This window comes from Macaca nemestrina, chromosome 17, assembly GCF_043159975.1.
Source record: "Macaca nemestrina isolate mMacNem1 chromosome 17, mMacNem.hap1, whole genome shotgun sequence".
In the NCBI taxonomy this organism is placed as follows: domain Eukaryota; kingdom Metazoa; phylum Chordata; class Mammalia; order Primates; family Cercopithecidae; genus Macaca; species Macaca nemestrina.
The window spans coordinates 864,628-885,627 of record NC_092141.1 but is presented as its reverse complement, the minus strand read 5'-3'; the positions used below and the strand labels follow the sequence as shown (position 1 = coordinate 885,627).

The 21,000-nt window shown below is 45.8% G+C and overlaps 1 protein-coding gene across 9 annotated transcripts in view; it reads left to right on the top strand.

The window, feature by feature from the left end:
* The window catches only part of LOC105474265 (VPS53 subunit of GARP complex), a 182,850-nt gene that overhangs the window by 107,636 nt on the left and 54,214 nt on the right, over window positions 1-21,000 (top strand). For all 9 annotated transcript variants that reach the window (XM_071082064.1, XM_071082067.1, XM_071082066.1 and 6 more), the window contains one exon: window positions 8,087-8,181. In XM_071082064.1, the coding sequence (XP_070938165.1) occupies window positions 8,087-8,181 (95 nt within the window). The remainder of the gene's footprint in view (window positions 1-8,086; window positions 8,182-21,000) is intronic.

The following is a 21,000-nucleotide window of genomic DNA, read 5'->3' as shown; positions in this document are numbered from 1 at the left end:
AGCACCCTCGGCTAGGAGAGGCCTCCACGCAGTGAGCTGATCACTTTAGGTCTGGAAGCCACTGGGGAGGCCTGGAAATATCACGGTGGCCAGTGGCATATTTGGAGAGTTACTTTTCAGAGCACACCAACACTTTAATTTCCTTTGGAGTTTTCTGTCCAAGTCTAAATTTCCTCTCCCTTCATCCTACAGAATGGTGTTTTTGGTTAACTGCCATGTTATGACAAGGGAGGTTAGAGCAATAAATCAGAACTTTTCCCTTCTAGATTAGTGATCCCTCTTTTTAATTTTCTACACTTGACTGCTGGAGGATTATTGTATGGTGTTGTTTTGCTCCAGACACCACCAAAAGAGAGGCTGGCTGGGAGGACCAGCTCTGGGAAACCTGCAGCCATGCACTTTGCAGCTAGCCCTGCATTCATTCATTCCCAGCACCGTGAGGGCAGGAGCCCAGAGAGCAGAGCTCCCAGGAGCAGTTCTGAAATGACGCAATCAAATGTGTCTGGTCCCTTGATTAAACGATGTAATAGAATGGATACTCACACTTTTATAGTCCTTTGCACTTTTAAGTTCTTTCACATGCTTTATGTCATCTTCACAATTCCTGCCTCTCGCTTTATAGGTGACGAAACTGCAGCTCAGAGAGATTAAGTGGTTGGCCCAGGGTTGCATAGCTTGGAAGTGGAGGAGCTTAAACTGGAAGCCAGGTCTCAATGTCAGAAACTAGAAATTCTTTCCCAGTGCTATTTTGTTGATAGACTCGTGTCTCGTTGGAGTAGAGGACATAGAACTGAATCTCAGGAATAGAAGTAAATGAACAAAACTGATGGGACATCTTGAGGAGGCTCCATCCTGGAGATGTATATATAGGATTAGATGCAGTTGATTTAAAGCCATCATAGTATTGACTGGCACGGGAGAAAACGAACAGTTTCTTGTAACTAATTAGATGCAGTTCTCAATTGCATTTTGGAAGCAGCGAGTAGGGTGGAAAGAAGGCTCTGGGTGTAGAGCCCGTTCTTCTGGTGTGTCCTCCATCCACACAGGGCCACCTGTGCCCTGTGGGCATGCTTTGCACAAGAGAGCCGTTTGCAGAGCCCTGTTGTCTCACCAGTGCTAGTGGCTGCCATGGTCATGTCCAAAATTGTGCAGTTAAACACTCCAATGCTTCTAGTGTTGCCAGGAAAAGTTACTCCTTTCGCTAGTCATCTCTGGATGTTATTAAATTGGATTAAGATAGAGAGGCCCCATTCCCTACACAATCAGTTTTGCCAGGTAAAATATAATTTTCCTTTTTCTTGGAACTTTTTCCTCATATGGAAGCTTAAAGTTACTATTGTAAGGACCAAGACCTGTTCATTCTAAGAACACAGAACACTGACACCTGACCAATACATGGGGTAAAGCAGAGTCATGTGCTGGGAAAATGTCGGACTCTTGTCGGCCATTAGCTGACCGACCATGTGACCTTAGGTAGGTTATTCTCTCTCTTTAGACTTCCCCAGTTTGCCTTCGGTGAGAGCTAATGGTTTTCAAACTGTGTTCCTTGGTGCCCCGTCAGATGTCACTGTGGAAGTTAGGAGGCGGCCAGGGACCTAGATCCTGCGATCAGAGCAGTTTTATTGCGAGTCATTTTGTATCGTGGGCTTTCAGATAAAACATTTTTTTGAACCAGGGATTTTATGTCATTAAAAAAAAAAAAAAATGGCCAGGCACGGTGGCTCACACCTGTAATCCCAGAACTTTGGGAGGCCGTGGCAGGCCAGTCACCTGAGGCCAGGAGTTCAAGACCAGCCTGACCAACATGGTGAAACCCCATCTCTACTAAAAATACAAAGTTAGCCAGGCGTGGTGGTGGGTGCCTGTAATCCCAGCTACTCAGGAGGCTGAGGCAGGAGAATCGTTTGAACCCGGGAGGCGGAGGTTGCAGTGAGCCGAGATCACACCACTACACTCCAGCCTGGGCGACAGAGCGAGACTCCATCTCAAAAGAAACAACTAAACCCCCGATCTAGCTGATCTACTTGCCATTTCATGGGCTATTACTCATTAGTAATAAAACTTACATGCCAGTGCCAGTGACTAATGCCTCCACCCATGCCATCCCTGACCTCCTGCTGCCTCACCAGCCCTGGCCTACCTGGTGGCTGATTAGGTGGGTGCCCCAGGGTCTCCCTCTTCCCAGAGTGGGGTACCCAACAAGAGCAGAGCCCTTGGGGTCGGGGAGGGACCCACCAGATGTTAGTGGTAAAATCAGCCCGAGGTGGTTGGAGGGAAGGTCCCTGCTGGCTCCGTGGGTGACCTAACTCATTCCATGGCTGCAGTCAGTAGCCATGTGGCTCTCAAGGTAAGGGTCACACCCTGCTCACTACTGCAGTTTACGCCTGGCTGCTGAGAAGAGAGAGGGAACATGAGAAAAGGTATTTAGTTTACAAGAGGGCCCGAGCAATCAGTTGCCAAGATATTCCCAATGATAAAGATTGACATCGGAAAGGGGCCTGAGGGACGCTGAAGGTATAACAGAAAGGAGAAGAAATAAGGAATGTCCCTTCTGGTGACCCAAGCAGTTCGATTTAATCTGTTTACATTGGGTAGTAATAAAAGGAAATGGGACCAGCTGTAGACCTCCTCACTGTGACAACAGTAACCTTTTATTATTCCACCAAACTCCAGGAGGAAATAGCTTAAACATGTGCAGCTTTTGGGCGGAATTCACACACTCAGAACCTGGCCCAAACGCTACTGCTAAATGACTTAGTGTAGTGTTTAAGCTGAGAATCAACCCTCTGGGGAGTTGCGTGGTGCAAAGGGAGACGCCAGTTAGCCGAAATTCCAGCACATATTATCTAAACTGAGCACGTTCATCACACAGCCATAGGCAGGAGGCAGCCCTGTAGGAAAAAAGTAAGGAAAAAGGAAACTGTAGGCAGTCTCTCCCGTTATTCCTCTCTTGCTTCAGCTCACACTAGAAATGCTGCAAGAGGACGACCTAGGTGCTGTGGTGACAAGGTCAGGGGTCCCTCCTCACTGCGGAAGAGTGCTGTTGGTGGGGAGGGCAGGCAGAGCAGCATCATCTACTGATAGAGGTGGAACCCTGGCGCTGCCTGGTCGTGCAGCTTTCTGAGTGTCCTGTGGGGCCTCATCAAGGGCAGGGCCTGTGGCAGACTGATCAAGATGAGTTTGTTGGAATTATATAGCCAGTTTCTTTTCCCAGTTAGAATCTGTATTTTATACTTACCAGATGAGTTCTTCAAACTTATTCCAACATAGTTTATCTCCAATCATATATCACTTTTGTGTATACATAAAAAGGAAACTATAAGCAAAATAAATAAAGATATTTATAAAACTTCTTCATATGCAGGCCCACATCTTCTGAACCACTTTTTAAAAACCTTTATATTTTGAAATAATTATGAGCTCATAAATTATAAACCTAGTCCAGTGAGGTACAGTGTACTGATCTCCCAGCTTCCTCCAGGGGACAGCTAACATACTAGAGTCCATCATCAAACCAGGAAATTGATCCAGATCCCTTCCCATCTCTCAGCTTCCTCCGGGGGGCGCTAGAGTACATCATGAAACCAGGAAATTGATCCAGATCCCTTCCCATCTCTCATCTTCCTTCAGGGGGACACCAGAGTGCATCATCAAACCAGGAGATTGATCCAAACCCCTTTTTCGCCGAGGCAGGAGTGCCTTTGCCTCCCACACAGTGTTGCCCCCCAGCCCGTGTGGTGTTGACGATGTGCCATTCTTAAGATGGCTCCATTGCGGTCTCTGGAATTTTCCATCAGGCCGTTGGTACCCATTTTCCAAGTTTTTTGTCGTTATCTTTACTTTTTTTCCTTTTTAAATAATGTCAAACTAGGAGAAAAGTTACAAGGAGCTACTAAATATCTTTCTTCTGGATTCAGCAATTGTTAGCATTTTCCTATATAACTTTATCATTTTTCCCCCACTCCCCCCTGACCTTTAGAACAATTTGTAAGTTGTAGACATAATGTCCTTTACCCCTAAATATTTTAGTAGGTATTTTTTTAATTAATTAATTTTTTTATTATACTTTAAGTTCTAGGGTACATGTGCACAACATGCAGGTTTGTTACATATGTATACATGTGCCATGTTGGTGTGCTGCCCCCATTAACTCATCATTTACATTAGGTATATCTCCTAATGCTGTCCCTCCCCCCACTCCCCACAGTAGGACCTGTTGTGTGATGATCCCCTTCCTGTGTCCAGGTGATCTCATTGTTCAATTCCCACCTATGAGTGAGAACACGCGGTATTTGGTTTTCTGTTCTTGCGATAGTTTGCTGAGAATGATGGTTTCCAGCAGCATCCATGTCCCTACAAAGGACACGAACTTTAGTAGGTATTTCTTTTTTTTTTTTTTTTTTTTTTTTTGAGACGGAGTCTCGCTCTGTCGCCCAGGCTGGAGTGCAGTGGCCAGACTCAGCTCACTGCAAGCTCCGCCTCCCGGGTTCGGGCCATTCTCCTGTCTCAGCCTCCTGAGTAGCTGGGACTACAGGCGCCCGCCACCTCGCCCGGCTAGTTTTTTGTATTTTTTAGTAGAGACGGGGTTTCGCCGTGTTAGCCAGGATGGTCTCGATCTCCTGACCTAGTGATCCGCCCGTCTCGGCCTCCCAAAGTGCTGGGATTACAGGCTTGAGCCACCGTGCCCGGCCTAGTAGGTATTTCTTAAGAAGAAAGGCATTCACTTATATTACCATAGATCAAAATCAGAAAATTTAACATCAGGACAGTAATGTTATATAATCTATAGGCTTTTTAAGAGTTTCATAATGTAGCCATTTTAAAGTGATAAAATATTGTCAGCAGTTGGGAAAGTACACATAAATTAGCAAGTCAGTAAAGCTGAATACAAAATATACATGTTCAAAATAAAAAAGCAAAATATACATGTTGATTTTTTTAAATGGTAACATTCTGTATTATGTAAATTCACATGTATAATTACCAGAAGTCATCCTGCAGAATGTGAATATTTTCTTCAAAAGAAGAAAAAAATTCAATGAAAAGAATAGCCATAATGCTTATCATTATTATTTAATTAATAAAAGATAGCTGTTTGTAGAAGCCATGTTTTCCAAATCTAAATCCATGATATCTAGTCCTATAGGGTTAGATAAATTAAATCACATTTTTCTGTTCACTTAAATCATCTTAGTGAATCAATAATGAAAGATAGATACTGACTTGGAAAAAACAGGGCGAGTGAGGACACCCCTCACAATCCTCATCCTCCATCATAGATCCTTCATCTTGAACTAATGGAAGTGCAAAAAACTCCCAGGACATCTGTGCACTCAAGTGGAATTCTAGACCCGGCAGATTCAAGCTCAATCAGCCAGGCTTGTGTGGTCCCCCAGGCCCTACTGTGGGCTCAGTCCAAGGCCTGGCTATGGCAGTGGTTTCCAGATGATAAGAGTAAACAGTGCAGATTGTATTTATTCTTAGGAAGGACCAGAGTTTCTAGAAACCTTGCCAAAAAATGAAAGATATGGAGCTCCTGGAAGGTAAAAAGGGAAGAGGGTTAAGTACAAGATTGAGTGGGTCTATCTAAAGTTGACATTTAATTTTTGGTGATCATTTTTTACAAAGCAGTTTTTACAGATGTTTTTAACCATTGCAATGTGTTATTTAAAAAAATAATAAAAAAAAACAGAAATAGGTAGTTATCATTTCTGTCTGTCATTGGGGCTTATCTCTTCCAGTATTTATTAAAATATATAAGCAGTTCAAGAGGGTAGATCTTATGTTAAGTATTCTTTTTTTTTTTTTTGAGATGGAGTCTCACTCTGTCGCCAGGCTGGAGTGCAGTGGTGCAATCTCGACTCACTGCCACCTCTGCCTCATGGGTTCAAGCGATTCCTTTGCCTCAGCCTCCCAAGTAGCTGGGACTACAGGCGCCCGCCACCACGCCCAGCTAATTTTTTTTTTTTTTTTTTTTTTTGAGAGGGAGTCTCGCTGTGTCACCCAGGCTGGAGTACAGTGGCCGGATCTCAGCTCACTGCAAGCTCCGCCCCCTGGGTTCACGCCATTCTCCCGCCTCAGCCTCCCAAGTAGCTGGGACTACAGGCGCTCACTACCACGCCCGGCTAATTTTTTGTATTTTTAGTAGAGACGGGGTTTCACCGTGTTAGCCAGGATAGTCTCTATCTCCTGACCTCGTGATCCACCCGCCTCGGCCTCCCAAAGTGCTGGGATTACAGGCTTGAGCCACCGCGCCCGGCCGCCCAGCTAATTTTTGTATTTTTTTAGTAGAGACAGGGTTTCACCATATTGGCCATGCTGGTCTTGAACTCCTGACCTCGTGATCTGCCTGCCTTAGCCTCCCAAAGTGCTGGGATTATAGGCGTGAGCCACCACGCCCGGCAAGTATTATTACCACAAGTGATAATAACAACAGGGGTGGGAGGAAGCTTGAGGAGGTGGTGGATACACTTACTGCCTTGATGGTGGTGAGGGCTTCATGGGTGTATACTTAACCTCAAATGCATCGAGATGTATACATTAAATATGTAGGGCTTTTAAAATGTCAATCATACCTCAATAAGTGGGTTTAAAAAAAATAAGATATGAGTAGTTCAATTTAACAAGTATGTTGTGGGTGCCAATTTACATACAAATTATATTCTAGTATCAACCCCAGCAAGGTGTGTTTGGCTCAGGGTCATTTTGTGGACATTTGGCAATAGACAGAATTCACGTTTTTTAGGAATAGAAAGTAATATGTAGGAAAATCTTTGTTGTTGTTGTTGTTTTTTTTTTTTAGATATTTGGAAAGGAATTAAGTAGCAAATGTAGTTTTAAAATACTTGCCTGTCATATGACTTCTTTATCAGTGGCTTCCAAGTAACAGCCTGGAAACCAGGGCTTGTCTAGTATTGCAGTGGCCTAAAGCAAAAAAAATAAAGACAGTATAGTCTGTCTGGCTGCCTGTGTGTGTGTCTGTCTCTCTCTATCTATCTGATGTAAGGTTACCAACTGTCCTTTCTTAGAACGTACTGCCTATATGCTGCTATTTTATTCTTATAAAATTTGAGGGTATAAAATACGATTTTCTGGCTGGGCGCCGTGCCTCATGCCTATAAGCCCAGCACTTTGGGAGGTGGAGGTGGGTGGATCACTTGAGGCCAGAAGTTCATGACCAGCCTGGCCAAACCCCACCTCTGCTTAAAATACAAAAATTAGCTCGGCGTGGTGGCGCGTGCCTATAGTCCCAGCTACTTAGGAGGCTGAGACACGAGAATCCCTGGAGTCCAGGAGGCGCAGGTTGCAGTGAGCTGAGATGGCACCTTGCACTTTAGCCTGGTTGACAGAGGGAGACTCTGTCTCAAAAAGCAAACAAACAAACAAAAAAAACCTTTATTTATTTATTTTTTTAGGAACTTGTGGTAAGAATAGAAAGTAGCAAAATAAAGTTAACAACCCTCTGTTGGTTTTCCATCCTTCTTTTTCTTACATTTTCTTACTGATGGAATTCAAAAAATTCTGGGAACCATTGCAGGAAAATAATGGTATAATAGAGTTCTAGTTTAAGAAAAGCAGACTTCTACATATGTCTTGGGGCAGGTTAGAGAGCTCTGAGTCCTCATTTCTTGAGGTATAAAATAGTAGTAATGATACCTACATGAAGGATTATTGTGAGGAGCAGGTGACATATTAGTTGGCATCAAAGTGCTATCAAAAATTGGATTGTGTGAAAGCACTTTTTAAATTCTAAAGCATTGTACAAATACAAGGTGCTGTTATTAGCCAGGGTTTAAATTCTGGAAAACACCAGTCGGATAGATGATGACGAGCTTCCAGATTCAACATACATATGTTATCCAGGTAACAGTATGTCTTTCACCGTCCAGAGCAAGTGGGTGATGCTAACAAAGCTGGTGTTTTGTTCACCTGCCAGGGTGAATCGTGAAGCTATCATGTTGGGTTACATTGAGTACTCTCTTATCTGTGACTTAGGAGTGAACTTTGAAGTTATGTTTTTAAAAAAGTTCTTGAACATTTGCAAAGATCACTCAGGTATAGGATTTATTTTTCTTTGTTTTTACAGCCAAAGAAGCCTAAAGCCCCAGACAATCCATTTCATGGCATTGTTTCCAAGTGTTTTGAGCCTCATCTCTACGTGTATATCGAATCCCAAGACAAGTGAGTGAGGAACATTTGCTGTTTTCTGCCTGCATTTCTCTCCCCTCTGGTCATGACTGGGTCTCAGAAGCACACAGCTCCTTCTGGGGCTGAAAGATGGATGTGGCACGCCTGTGACCCTCCCTAGAAACCCATTAGGGATATTTTTACATCTTTTGAATGTTATCATTAATTGTGTCTATAAATCTCAGGGCCTGAGTTTGCCCCTAATAAGGTCCCCAGTGGCTCCCTACATTGGGATCCCTTCCCATGTGGGTGTGTTGAGCCCTGACATATGTCAGCCCACACAGCTTTACAGTGTCAGGCACTGGGTATTGGAAGAAAGCCTAATCTCGAATGTATATGTTTTCAAGTATAATTCAACCTTTCATTTTGAAATAATTTAGACTTACAAAAAAGTTACAAAAATAGGACAAAAAATTCTCACATGCCCTCCTCAGAGAATGTTAACATCTTACATAACAACTACAGTTAACAAAATCAAGAAGGTAATACTGTCCCATTAATTTCCCTTTTTCTGGTCCAGGACCCAATAATCATGCATTTCGTTGTCAGATCTCTTTGTTCTTGGTCTCCTTTAATCTTGAGTAGTTCCTCATCTTTTTCCCTCCCCTCCCCTCCCCTCCTCTCCTTTTTTGAGACAGGGTCTCATGCTGTCCCCCAGGCTGGAGTACAGTGGTGAGATTATGACTTACTGCATCCTCCATCTCCTGGGCTCAAGCAGTCCTCCCACCTCAGTCTCCCAAGTAGCTGGGACCACAGGTGCACGCCACCCCACCCGGTTAATTTTTCCATTTTTAGTAGAGATGCAGTCTCCCTGTGTTGCCCAGGTTGGTCCTGAACTCCTGGGCTCAAATGATCCACCCACTTCAGCCTCCCAAAGTGCTGAGATTACAGGCGTGAGCCACCTCGCCCAGCCATTCCTCATGTTTTCTTTGTCTTTCACAGCCTCAGTGCGTACTGGCCAGGTATTTTGTACAATGTCCTCAGTTTTTGTTTGTTTTTTTCTTGATTAAATCCATTTTGGGCAAGAATGCCATAAAAGTGGCATTGTATCCCCAGTGCATTGTGTCAAGAGGCACATCACATTGATGCATCCCATTATTGCTGACACTTTGATTACTTGCTTTAGGTGGTACCTGCCAACTGTCTTCACTGTGAAGTTACTATTTTTCTCCTGGTGATTAATAAGTATCTTATGGGATGATACTATGTAAACATCCTGCTCTCATCAAACTTTTGCCCACTCATTTTTGCATCCCTTCATGATTGATTCCTGACTGAAGCATTGTTTCTGTGGCATTTGCCAAATGTTGATTGTCTATTTTCATCACTTCTTCTACAGTTACTAATTGGAGTTCTACTATATGGAAGAATTTTTCCTCTCCCCCATTTGTTTGTATATCAGTATGAACTCATGGACTCTGATTTTATTTTATGGATCATCTATATAATAGAGTGTATGCTTTTCGTATGGCCAGGTACAGTGGGTTGCACCTGTAATCCCAGCAGTTTGGGAGGCCAAGGTAGGAGGAGTTATCGAGCCCAGGATTTGAGACCAGCCTGAACAACATGGTGAAACCTCATCTTTATAAATAATTTTTTTTTAATTAGTCAGGTGTGGTGCACACCTGTAGTCCCAGCTACTTGAACGGCTGAGGTGGGAAAATCACTGGAGCCCAGGAGGTGGAGGCTGCAGTGAGCCGTTACTATGCCACCCAGCTGGATGACAGAGATTTTGTCTCAAAAAAAAAAAAAAAAAAAAAAGCAAACAAAATATAGTATATGCTTTTCACAAACGTGTAGCCTCCAAAGATTTTTATAAAGCATCTCACTGCGACCAGGTTCCTTCCCTCCCACTCTGTTTAAAAAAAAATCCCAAAGACTTCCAAACTAACAGCCGAAGACTGTGTGCGTGCTCCAGTGTCTGTTGTGTGCGTGAGGGGGCATTAGAAATGGAGGAAGACTCCTAACCCCTGAGTCCTTGTCCACAGCCAGAGGAACTGTAGAAAGCCCTTCCACGTTGGAAGGCAGGTTTTGGAAAGGTCAAGATGACTTGTGACAAGATGACTGGAGACAAAGATGACTGGAGACAGACTGGCCTGGGCTCCCAGAGGAAGCCTCATAGTCTAAAGAACGCACTTGGAAGGGACCAGAAGGTGGCTCCCATGGGGAGAGCAACAGCGGCTGTGGGAAAGTCCTGAGGGAGGTTCTTCAGGAACACATTGAGGTTCTGAGGGAAGTTCTCTGGAAACACATTGTGTTCTGAGGGAGGTTCTCTGGGAACGCATTAGGTACTGAGGGAAGTTCTCTGGGAACACATTGAGGTTCTGAGGGAGGTTCTCTGGGAACGCTTTAGGTGCTGACAGAGGTTCTCTGGGAACACATTGAGGTTCTGAGGGAAGTTCTCTGGGCAAGCATTAGGTTCTGAGGGAGGTTCTCTGGGAACGCATTGAGGTTCTGAAGGAGGTTCTCGGGGAACGCACTGAGGTCCTGAGGGAAGTTCTCTGGCAATGCATTAGGTTCTGAGGGAGGTTCTATGGGAACCCATTAGGTTCCGAGGGAGGTTCTCTGGGAACCCATTAGGTTCAGAGGGAAGTTCTCTGGGAACTCATTGAGGTCCTGAGGGAGGTTCTCTGGAAACACATTAGGTTTTGAGGGAGGTTCTTTGGGAACACATTCAGGTTCTGAGGGAGGTTCTCTGGGAACGCATTAGGTTCAGAGGAAAGTTCTCTGGGAATGCATTGAAGTTCTGAGGGAGGTTCTCTGGGAACATATTAGGTCCTGAGGAAGGTTCTCTGGGAACACATTGAGGTTCTGAGGGAGGTTCTCTGGGAACGCATTAGGTCCTGGGGGAGGTTCTCTGGGAACACATTAGGTTCTGAGGGAAGTTCTGTGGGAACACATTAGGTCTTGAGGGAAGGTCTCTGGTAATGCATTAGGTTCTGAGGGAAGTCCTCTGGGAACGCATTGAGGTTCTGAGTGAAGTTCTTTGGGTACGCACTGAGGTTCTGAGGGAGGTTCTCTGGGAACACACTGAGGTTCCAAAGGAGGTTCTCTGGGAACGCACTGAGGTTCTGAGGGAGGTTCTCTGGGAACACATTAGGTTCTGCGGGAGGTTCTCTGGGAATGCATTGAGGTCCTGAGGGAAGTTCACTGGGAACGCATTAGGCTGTGAGAGAAGTTCTGTGGGAACGCATTAGGTTCTGAGGGAAATTCTCTGAGAACGCATTGAGATTCTGAGGGAGGTTCTCCGGGAATGCATTAGGTTCTGAGGGAAGTTCTCTGGGAATGCATTGAGATTCTGAGGGGGGTTATCTCAGAATGCATTAGGTTCTGAAGGAGGTTCTCTGGGAACGTATTGATGTTCTGAGGGAAGTTCTGTGGGAACGCATTAGGTCCTGAGGGAGTTTCTCTGGGAACGCACTAGGTTCTAAGGGAGGGAAGTTCTCTGGGAATGCATTAGGTCCTGAAAGAAGTTCTCTGGGAACCCATTAGGTTCTGAGGGAAGTTCTGTGAGAACGCATTGAGATTCTGAGGGAGGTTATCTCGGAACGCGTTAGGTTCTGAGGGAGGTTCTCTCGGAACGCGGTAGGTTCTGAGGGAGGTTCTCTGGGAACGCATTGGGTTCTGAGGGAAGTTCTCTGGGAACACATTGGGTTCTGAGGGAGGTTCTCTGGGAACACATTGAGGTTCTGAGGGAAGTTCTCTGGGAACACATTAGGTCCTGAGGGAGGTTCTCTGGTAACACATTAGGTCCCTGAGGGAAGTTCTCTGGGAACGCATTAGGTTGTGAGGGAAGGTCTCTGGGAACGCATTGAGGTCCTAAGGGAAATTCTCTGGTAAAGCATTAGGTTCTGAGGGAATTTCTCTGGAAACACATTAGGTTCTGAGGGAGGTTCTCTGGGAACACACTTAGGTTCTGAGGGAGGTTCTCTGGGAACGCAGTGAGGTCCTAAGGGAAGTTGTCTGGTAACACATTAGGTTCTGAGGGAATTTCTCTGGGAATGCATTAAATTCTGAGGGAGGATCTCTGGGAACGCATTAGGTTCTGAGGGAGGTTCTCTGGGAACGCATTAGGTCCTGAGGGAGGTTTTCTGATAATGCACTGAGATCCTGATGGGGGTTCTCTGGGAAAGCTTTAGGTTCTCAGGGAGGTCCTCTGGGAACGCATCAGGTCCTAAGGGAGGTTCTCTGGGAACGCATTTGATTCTGGGGGAAGTTCTCTGGGAACACATTAGGTCCTGAGGGAGGATCTCTGGGAATGCATTAGGTACTGAGGGAAGTTCTCTGGGAATGCACTGAGGTTATGAGGGAGGTTCTCTGGGAATGCTTAGGTTCTAAGGGAGGTTATCTGGGATCGCACTGAGGTTCTGAGGGAGGTTGTCTGAGAACGCACTGAGGTTCCGAGGGAGGTTCTCTGGAACGCATTGAGGGCCTGAGGGAAGTTCTCTGGGAACGCATTATGTTTTGAGGGAATTTCTCTGGAACGCATTAGATTCTGAGGGAGGACCTCTGGGAACGCATTAGGTTCTGAGGGAAGTTCTCTGGGAACGTGGTAGGTTCTGAGCGAGGTTTTCTGGGAACGCATTAGATCTTGAGGTAGGTTGTCTGGTGTTGCCTTTCGGTTCTGAGGGAGGTTCTTTGGGAGCTCATTAGGTCGTGAGGGAAGTTCTCTGGTAATGCCTTTCAGTTCTGAGGGAGATTCTCTGGTAACCCCTTAGGTTCTGAGGGAGGTTCTCTGGGAACGCATTAGGTTTGGAGGGAGGTTGTCTGGGAATGCATTGAGGTTTTCAGGGAAGTTCTCTGGGAACGAATTGAGGTCCTGAGGGAAGTTCTCTGGGAACGCATTAGGTCCTGAGCGAGGTTTTCTGGGAACAGGTTAGGTCCTGAGGGAGGTTCTCTAAACGCATTAGGTTCTGAGGGAGGTTCTCTGGCAACGCATTAGATCCTGAGGGAAGTTCTCTGGGAGCGCATTAGGTCCTGAGGGAAGTTCTCTGGGAACACGTTAGGTTCTGAGGGAGGTTCTCTGGGAACGCTTTAGGTTCTGAGGCAGGATCTCTGGGAACGCATTAGGTCCTGAGAGAGATTCTCTACGAACACATTATGTTCTGAGGGAGGTTCTCTGGGAATGCATTAGGTTCTGAGGGAAGTTCTCTGCGAACACATTAGGTCCTGAGGGAGATTCTCTGGTAATGCACTGAGGTTCTGAGGGAGGTTCTCTGGGAATGCATTACGTTCTGAGGGAAGTTCTCTGGGAATGCATTAGGTTCTGAGGGAGGTTCTCTGGCAACGCGTTAGGTTCTGAGGGACGTTCTGTGGGAATGCGTTGAGGTTCTGGGGGAAGTTCTCTGGGAATGTATAGGTTTTTAAGGAGGGCCTTTGGGATTGCATTTACACATTTTGGTCTGATTGCACTCCACCCCTCCCTCCCCCCCTTTTAATGCTTCTATCATGGGTGAGCACGTTCTTAATTTCAAACATGTTAAACTGTAAGATTAAGAGAATGTTTCAATTAGAAACGCCACATGGAACAATATTATTCACCTACTTGATTTTATGGACTGCTTCTATATTTTTCATGCCCGATTACAAAGTACTTCATGTTAAAATCTCAGAAAGTGAACTTACCCAGTAGCTTCTCCATCATCAAACGGAAGTCTCCCCACCAGCCCCCCGCAAAAAAGTTGCCTTGCCGTCATTTGCCTTGCAAAGGCCCAGTGGTGCCCTTGCTCTCCGCCCAGTGGGCACGTGTCCAGCAGGCACACAGAGGGACAGTGGGGGCTTCCGCCGCTTTGTCCCTGAGAGCACCCTGTCTTCTGCATTCAATTTACCTCCAGGAAGTTACTAAGACACCCCTGAGGGGCGGGAAAAAGGATTGGCTATTTGCCTATTAGAGCCACAGGTCTTTGAGCAACCCCCTGGATGACTATTTTCAGCCAAAGCCCCATCTTCTCTTAACCCACATTTTTAGTTTTAAAAGGCTTAAAAGTTACTGGGTCCAGGTTTTATTTTTATTTATTTGTTTTTGAGATGGGGTCTCACTGTCACCTGGGATGGAATACAGAGGCATGATCAGGACTCACTGTAGCCTCAGCCTCCTGGGTTTCAGCAATCCTTCTCCTCAGCCTCTCAAGTAGCTGAGACCACAGGCACATACCACCACACCTGGCGAATTTTTGTATCTTTTATAGAGATGCAGTTTTGCCATGTTGCCCAGGCTGGTCTCGAACTCCTGGGCTTAAGAGATCTGCCACCTCTACCTCCCAAAGTGCTGGGATTCCAGGCACGAGCCACTGCGCCCAGCCAAGGCCCAGGGTTTAAAGCACGTGTCTGAGGTAGCCACATCCTTTCCCAAAACCTACCTGGTCTAAAGGGTCATTTTTCTGAGTTACTGTAATTCTGGCATCCACTCTTTTCACATGGCCTTGATTTATGCAAAGTATACTCATTGTTCTTGATACTTTGGGCAAGGAACCAGGCCTCCCTTCCTTGGGGACTCTCCATTTTCCTATGAAAAATGAAGTGCTGGCCACTTACCCTGCTGTTTGGCCTCACTAGGAAGTTTCCGCAGCCCTAAGGAAGGAGCAGAAACTGCACAGGCTGTGCTGCTGTTGCTCCAGAATAAACACCATAACTCGAAGGAGAAAACAGAGTTTAAAGAGCTCCATTTCCTCATCTGTCAGAAGAGATAATCAGACAAAATAATGCCTAACACACTCGTTATTAACCATTTTAAAGTCATAGATCCTTTTAAGAACCCAATGGAAACCATAGACCCTCTTGTCAAAAAAATCCGTGTCATGCACACACTATTTTGAGTGTAATTTCAAGGAGTTCTTGGAACTGCTTCTTCCCTTCAGTCAAAGAACCCTGAGGCTGGAGAAGGAACTCAGGCAGGGACTGGTTTTGTGCACATTACTACTTTTGCTGTAGCTCTGACTCAGAAAGTCCGAGACCATTCATAACTTCCCAGATGACAGAGACACAGCACGGTGTGGTGGAAAGAGCGTGGGCCTGATCCCAGACAGACCTGGCTGTGAGGCTTCGCACTTGTTAGACTGGGACCTCGAGCATGCTCCTAGCCCCTGTACACCCTGAGGGTCGTAAGGCCGACCTCACGGACTTTGTGGCAAGGAGGAGAAGAGGTGGCATTTTCCCCTTCAGCACGCACACAGTAAATGGTGCTCAGGAACTGTGCCTGCCCTGCCATGCCTCTCATCTTTTTCAGGACTCCCATGTGGGTGGGTGGCCTTGTCTGTGTGACCAGATTTCTCTTGAGCCTGGCATGGGATCCACCCTCTCATCTCCCCAGCCTCCCACTTGCCCAGGGAAAGTTCTGGCAGCACCTGCCCCAGCCAAAAGCCAAGTAGCAGTAGGAGGACTGTAGAGCCAGTACTCAGGGAGGAGGCAGGAAGTGGGGATGGCCACTAGCAGGTTGGGCTGAGCTGTCCTTACATGCTTTAAATGGTTTTCTCAATTTTTATTTATGTTCAAAGAGGAGGTTAGTCTGTCTTCTACTCTTGGGATATAGTGATTTCCTCTGGCTGACTCTTGCAAAAGAGGTTTCTACATAGGCACTTTCTTCACGCCATTCTGTGGCACTCTTCATCGGGGAAGTTACTGGTGACTGCATATCTGCCCATTCTCCTGAGTTCCCTCTAAGACCTTTTGTTAGAATAGAACCCGTGCTTTTCTAGAGCCTAGCATCTGTCTGTAAACTCATTACCATTGGTGTTTATTTTGAACTCATTTCAAGCTTACAGAAGAATTGTAAGAATTATACATAGAGCCCTTGTATAGCCTTCATCCAGATTCCTCATTAGTAGTTATCTCCTCCCCCAACATAATGTACAGACACTGCATGCTTTTTCCTTTTCTTTTTTCTCTTCTCTTTTCTTTCTTTCTTTTTCTCTCTCTCTCTCTTTCTTTTTTTCTTTTTCTCTCTTTCCCTTTCTCTTCCCCCTCCCCTCCCCTCCCCTCCCCTCCCCTCCCCTCCCCTCCCTTCCCTTCCCTTCGCTTCCCTTCCCCTTCTCTTTTCTTTGAGACAGGGTCTCACTGTGTCACCCAGGGTAGAGTACGATGGCATGAGCTCAGCTCACTGCAGCCTCCACCTCCTGGGCTCAGGTGATCCTCCTACTTCAGCCCCTAAAGTAACTGAGACTACAGGCACACACCACCACATCAGGCTAATTTTGTGGGTTTTGTGTTTTTTTTGTTTTTTTTTTTGTAGAGACAGGGTCTTACCATGTTGCTTGGGCTGGTCTCAAACTCCTGGGCTTAAGCCATCTGCTGGCCTCAGCCTCCCAAAGTGTTGGGATTAGAGACGTGAACCACTGTGCCCAACCTGTACTTTTTTCCTGAACCTTTGAATTCTCAAGCTGCAGACAAGATGCCCCACTACTCCTTAATACTTCAATATATATTTCTTAGAAACAAGGTTTCTACATAACCACAGTACAACTATCCACATCAGGGCATTCACGTTGATACAGCATTACTGCTTCATCCGTGGTCTCCTCCTCACATTTCAGCAGTTGTCCCAGTCTTGCTCGTTTGTTTGTTTGACTGTTTGAATAGCTCTAGGATCACCGGTTGCATTTAGTTGTCATGTCTCTTTGGTCTCCTTCAACCCAGAAGACTAATTGAGTCTGTCTTTGTCTTTCATGACCTTGACTTTTTTTTTTTTTTTTTTTTTTTTTTTTGAGACGGAGTCTCACTCTGTTGCCCAGGCTGGAGTGCAGTGGCGCGATCTCAGCTCACTGCAACCTCCACCTCCCGGGTTCACGCCATTCTCCTGCCTCAGCCTCCCGAGTAGCTGGGACTACAGGCGCCACCACCACGCCCAGCTAATTTTGTTTTTGTGTTTTTAGTAGAGATGGGGTTTCACCGTGTTAGCCAGGATGGTCTCGATCTCCTGACCTTGTGATCCGCCCGCCTTGGCCTCCCAACGTGCTGGGATTACAGGCGTGAGCCACCATGCCCGGCCGACCTTGACATTTTTGAAGAGTATTGGCCAATTACTTTCTGGAATTTCCCTCGGTTTGGGTTTGTCTGATGTTTCCTCATGATTTATGATTCATACAGAAGTGGTCCTGTGTTCCCAGGAATTCATATCAGGAGGCACAGAATGCCAGTTTATCCCAAAACTTGTGATGCTCTTTTTTTTTTTTTTTTTTTGAGACAGAGTCTCACTCTATTCCCCAGGCTGGAGTACACTGGTGTGATCTCCACTCACTGCAGCCTCTGCCTCCCGGGCTCAAGAATTCTCCTCCCTCAGCCTCCTGAGTAGCTGGGACTACAGGTGCCCGGCTAATTTTTGTATTCTTTTTTTTTAGCAGAGACAGGGTTTCGCCATGTTGGTCAGGATGGTCTCGAACTCCTGACCTCAGGTGATCTGCCCACCTTGGCCTCCCGAAGTGCTGGGATTACAGGCGTGAGCCACCGCTCCCGGCCTATTATGTTCGTTTTTATTACTTGGTGTAGATGTTGTCTCTACCAGGTATCTCTATTTATGAATAAGTGTTGGGAGAAACCTTGAAACTTTATCAATATCCTTTTCCTCATCTTTCACTTATTGAGTCATTTATTACTAAGATGATTGACAAATGATGATTTTTCTTTCTTTCTTTCTTTCTTTTGTTTGAGACAGAGTCTTCCTCTGTTGCCCAGGCTGGAGTGCAGTGACACAATCTCGGCTCACTGCACCCTTCACCTCCTGGGTTCAAGTGATTCTCCTGCCTCAGCCTCCCAAGTAGCTGGGATTACAGGTGCGTGCCACCATGCCCAGCTAATTTTTTTTTATTTTTAGTAGAGATGGGGTTTCACCATGTTGGCCAGGCTGGTTTGGAACTCCTGACCTTAAGTCATCTGCCCACCTCGGCCTCCCTAGATGCTGAGATTACAGGCATGAGCCACCACGCCGGGTCAAATGGTGATTTTTCTAGCTACATCATTTCTTCTACATTTATCAGTTGGCATTCTACTTTAAGAAAAGCTTTCACTTCTCCCCCGTACATCTATGTCAGCATCGACTCACGGATTTTTATATTTCATTTAGTAGGTTGTAGGCATCACTATCTCTTTTATTTTTACTTTATTTTGAAATAAATGTATACCTACAGGAAAATTTCACAAATAGTACAGATTTCTTATGTTCCTCTTCACCCACCTTCCCCTGATGTTGACATCTTATATAACCGCAGCAGAGCTGTCAAAACTGGCAAGTTAGCATTGGTACGGTACTATTTAATAACCTGCACACTGTGATTGAACTTCACCAGTTTTTCCATTAGTGTCTGTTTTTCCTTCCAGGATTCGTTGTTGTTATTTTAGTTCTCAAATTGTCCCTAACTTGGCCAGTGGGAGCCTCTTTAAGCTGGCTCTTCATCCTTCTTACATGCCACTGTCATTTTATGAGCACCTCCTTCCTCTCTGGCACAACAGAATATACCAGGCTTATCCTGTACTTTGTATCCCAGCCCTGGAGTCATCCACTTCCCCAGGCACTTCTTGTTCCTTTGGTGGAGAATGACATTTAGTAACCAAGTATGCTTACTGCTGTTCGGTGTCATTGCTTCCAGATTGCCTTGACTGAGAGAGCTAAGAAATGTATGTGTATAAACATATGTGTATGTGCATCTGTGGCTGTGTGTGCACCTGCTTCTACATATATGCATCTATAGCTGTGTGTGCACCTGCTTCTATATTAGAAACTGCGTTTTATGCTGATGCTTCCAATTCTAATCTCACCCCACAGAGTTTATTTTTGCCTCTCCCTTTCAACACTGGCAACTGCCTTCTACAACAGTGAGAAATTTGGGTCCTAGCATGCTCAGGGTGTTTACTTATTTACTCAATTTGCCTGTATGTAACCCATCTGCCAGCTGTGCTCAAGCCACACCTTGGCTCCCCAGCCCCACTGGCCACACCAGAGCAACATCCTCAGCCCCAGCAAAAGGGAAGAGGAAGGGGTGCAAATTAGTGTGAGGACCCTTGAATTAAGAAGTTCTAGGGCCGGGTGTGGTTGCTCATGAAATCCCAGCACTCTGGGAGGCTCAGGCAAGTGGATGACTTCAGCTCAGGAGTTGGAGACCAGCCTGGGTGACATGACAAAACCCCATCTCTACAAAAAAAAAAAAAAAAAAAAAAAAGCCCACAAGAATTAGCCAGGTGTGGTGGTGCGCACCTGTAGTCCCAGATACTCAGGTGGCGGGGGCGGGAGGATCGCTGGAGCCTGGGAGGCAGAAGTTGCAGTGAGCTGCGGTCATGCCCCTGCACTCCAGCCTGGGCGACCCTGTCTCAACAAAACAAACCAACAAAGTTATCTAACTTTCTGGGGATCTTCAGCTGCCTTGACCTTGCTCACCTGCCTTGCCATTTTCTGGCTACTGTCTTTCTCTCCCTGTGCCTCACTGCTTAACATTCCAATTAGAATATTGTTTCTGTGAATGCTGACTGCAGGCCCACCAGAGAAACGGCCTTTGCTATCCATGGATAAACCCAGTCTGCAATGGCATATTTTTTCTCCTCACTTTAGTTTTTCCCTCTATTGATACCATTCTGCAACAGTCTTCATTCCTAGGGCACGTAATTTATCAGTGGAACTCCCAGCAGTATTTGGAGAGAAAGGTATTTCCTTCCTTCTCCCCTCCCCTTCCCTCCCCTCCTCTGCCCTCCCCTCCTCTCCCCTTCAACAGTGTCTTGCTCTGTTGTCCAGGCTGGAGTTCCTTCCGACAGTGTCTTGCTTTGTTGTCCAGGCTGGTGTGCAGTGGTGACATTATAGCTCACTGTAACCTCAAACTCCTGGGCTCAAGTGATCCTCCTCCCTCAGCCTCCCAAGTAGCTGGGACTACAAGCACACACCACCATGCCTAGCTAATTTGTTTATTTTTTTTTTAGAGATAGGGATCTCACTTTGTTGCCTACACTATTCTCAAACTCCTGGCTTCCTCCTAGCCATGCATGGTGATGCAAGCCTATAGTCCCAGCTGCTTGGGAGGCTGAGGCAGGAGAATTGCTTGAGCCTGGGGGGGTTGAGGCTGCAGTGAGTCATGATCATGCCACTGCACTTTGTTCTGGGTGACAAAGCAATACTCTGTCTCAAAACAAACAAACAAAAAAAGAAATGTGATCAGATTGGATCATGTATTCAAAACTAATGAGCCTTATGCATTCCCATTGGGGTAACTTATATTATTCTGATCTGTGAAATACCGGCTACTGATTTTCTAATGTCTCATGTGGCATCAAAGCATGCTGATGCAGAGTGAAAGATGGAAGGAAGGGGAAGATTTCCCCAACTGGTTTATTTCTCATCCACTCCAAAGAACAGTGCCAAAAGTAACTGAGTAGACATCCTGTAGACATTCTACAAACTATAGATCTGTAGAGTTTTTTGAAATGAAAATTTTCTTTATGCTGTATGATCATAATTAATTTATAATCTTACTCATTGGATTGGCTCTGAAATAGGAAGCAAGTAAGTAAGTATCCATCTTGTAGGGGAACAGGTGAGTGATGAAAGTAGAAGCACATCAGAGTCGGCCGGGTGCAGTGGCTCACGCCTGTAATCCCAGCACTTTGGGAGGCTGAGACGGGCAGATCACGAGGTCAGAAGTTCAAGACCAGCCTGGCCAAGATGGTGAAACCCCGTCTCTACTAAAAAATATACAAAAATTAGCTGGTTGTGGTGGCGTGTGCCTGTAGTCCCAGCTACTCAGGAAGCTGAGGCAGTAAAATCACTTGAACCCGGGAGGCAGAGGTTGCAGTGAGCTGAGATTGTGCCACTGCACTCCAGCCTGGACAACAGAGTGAGAC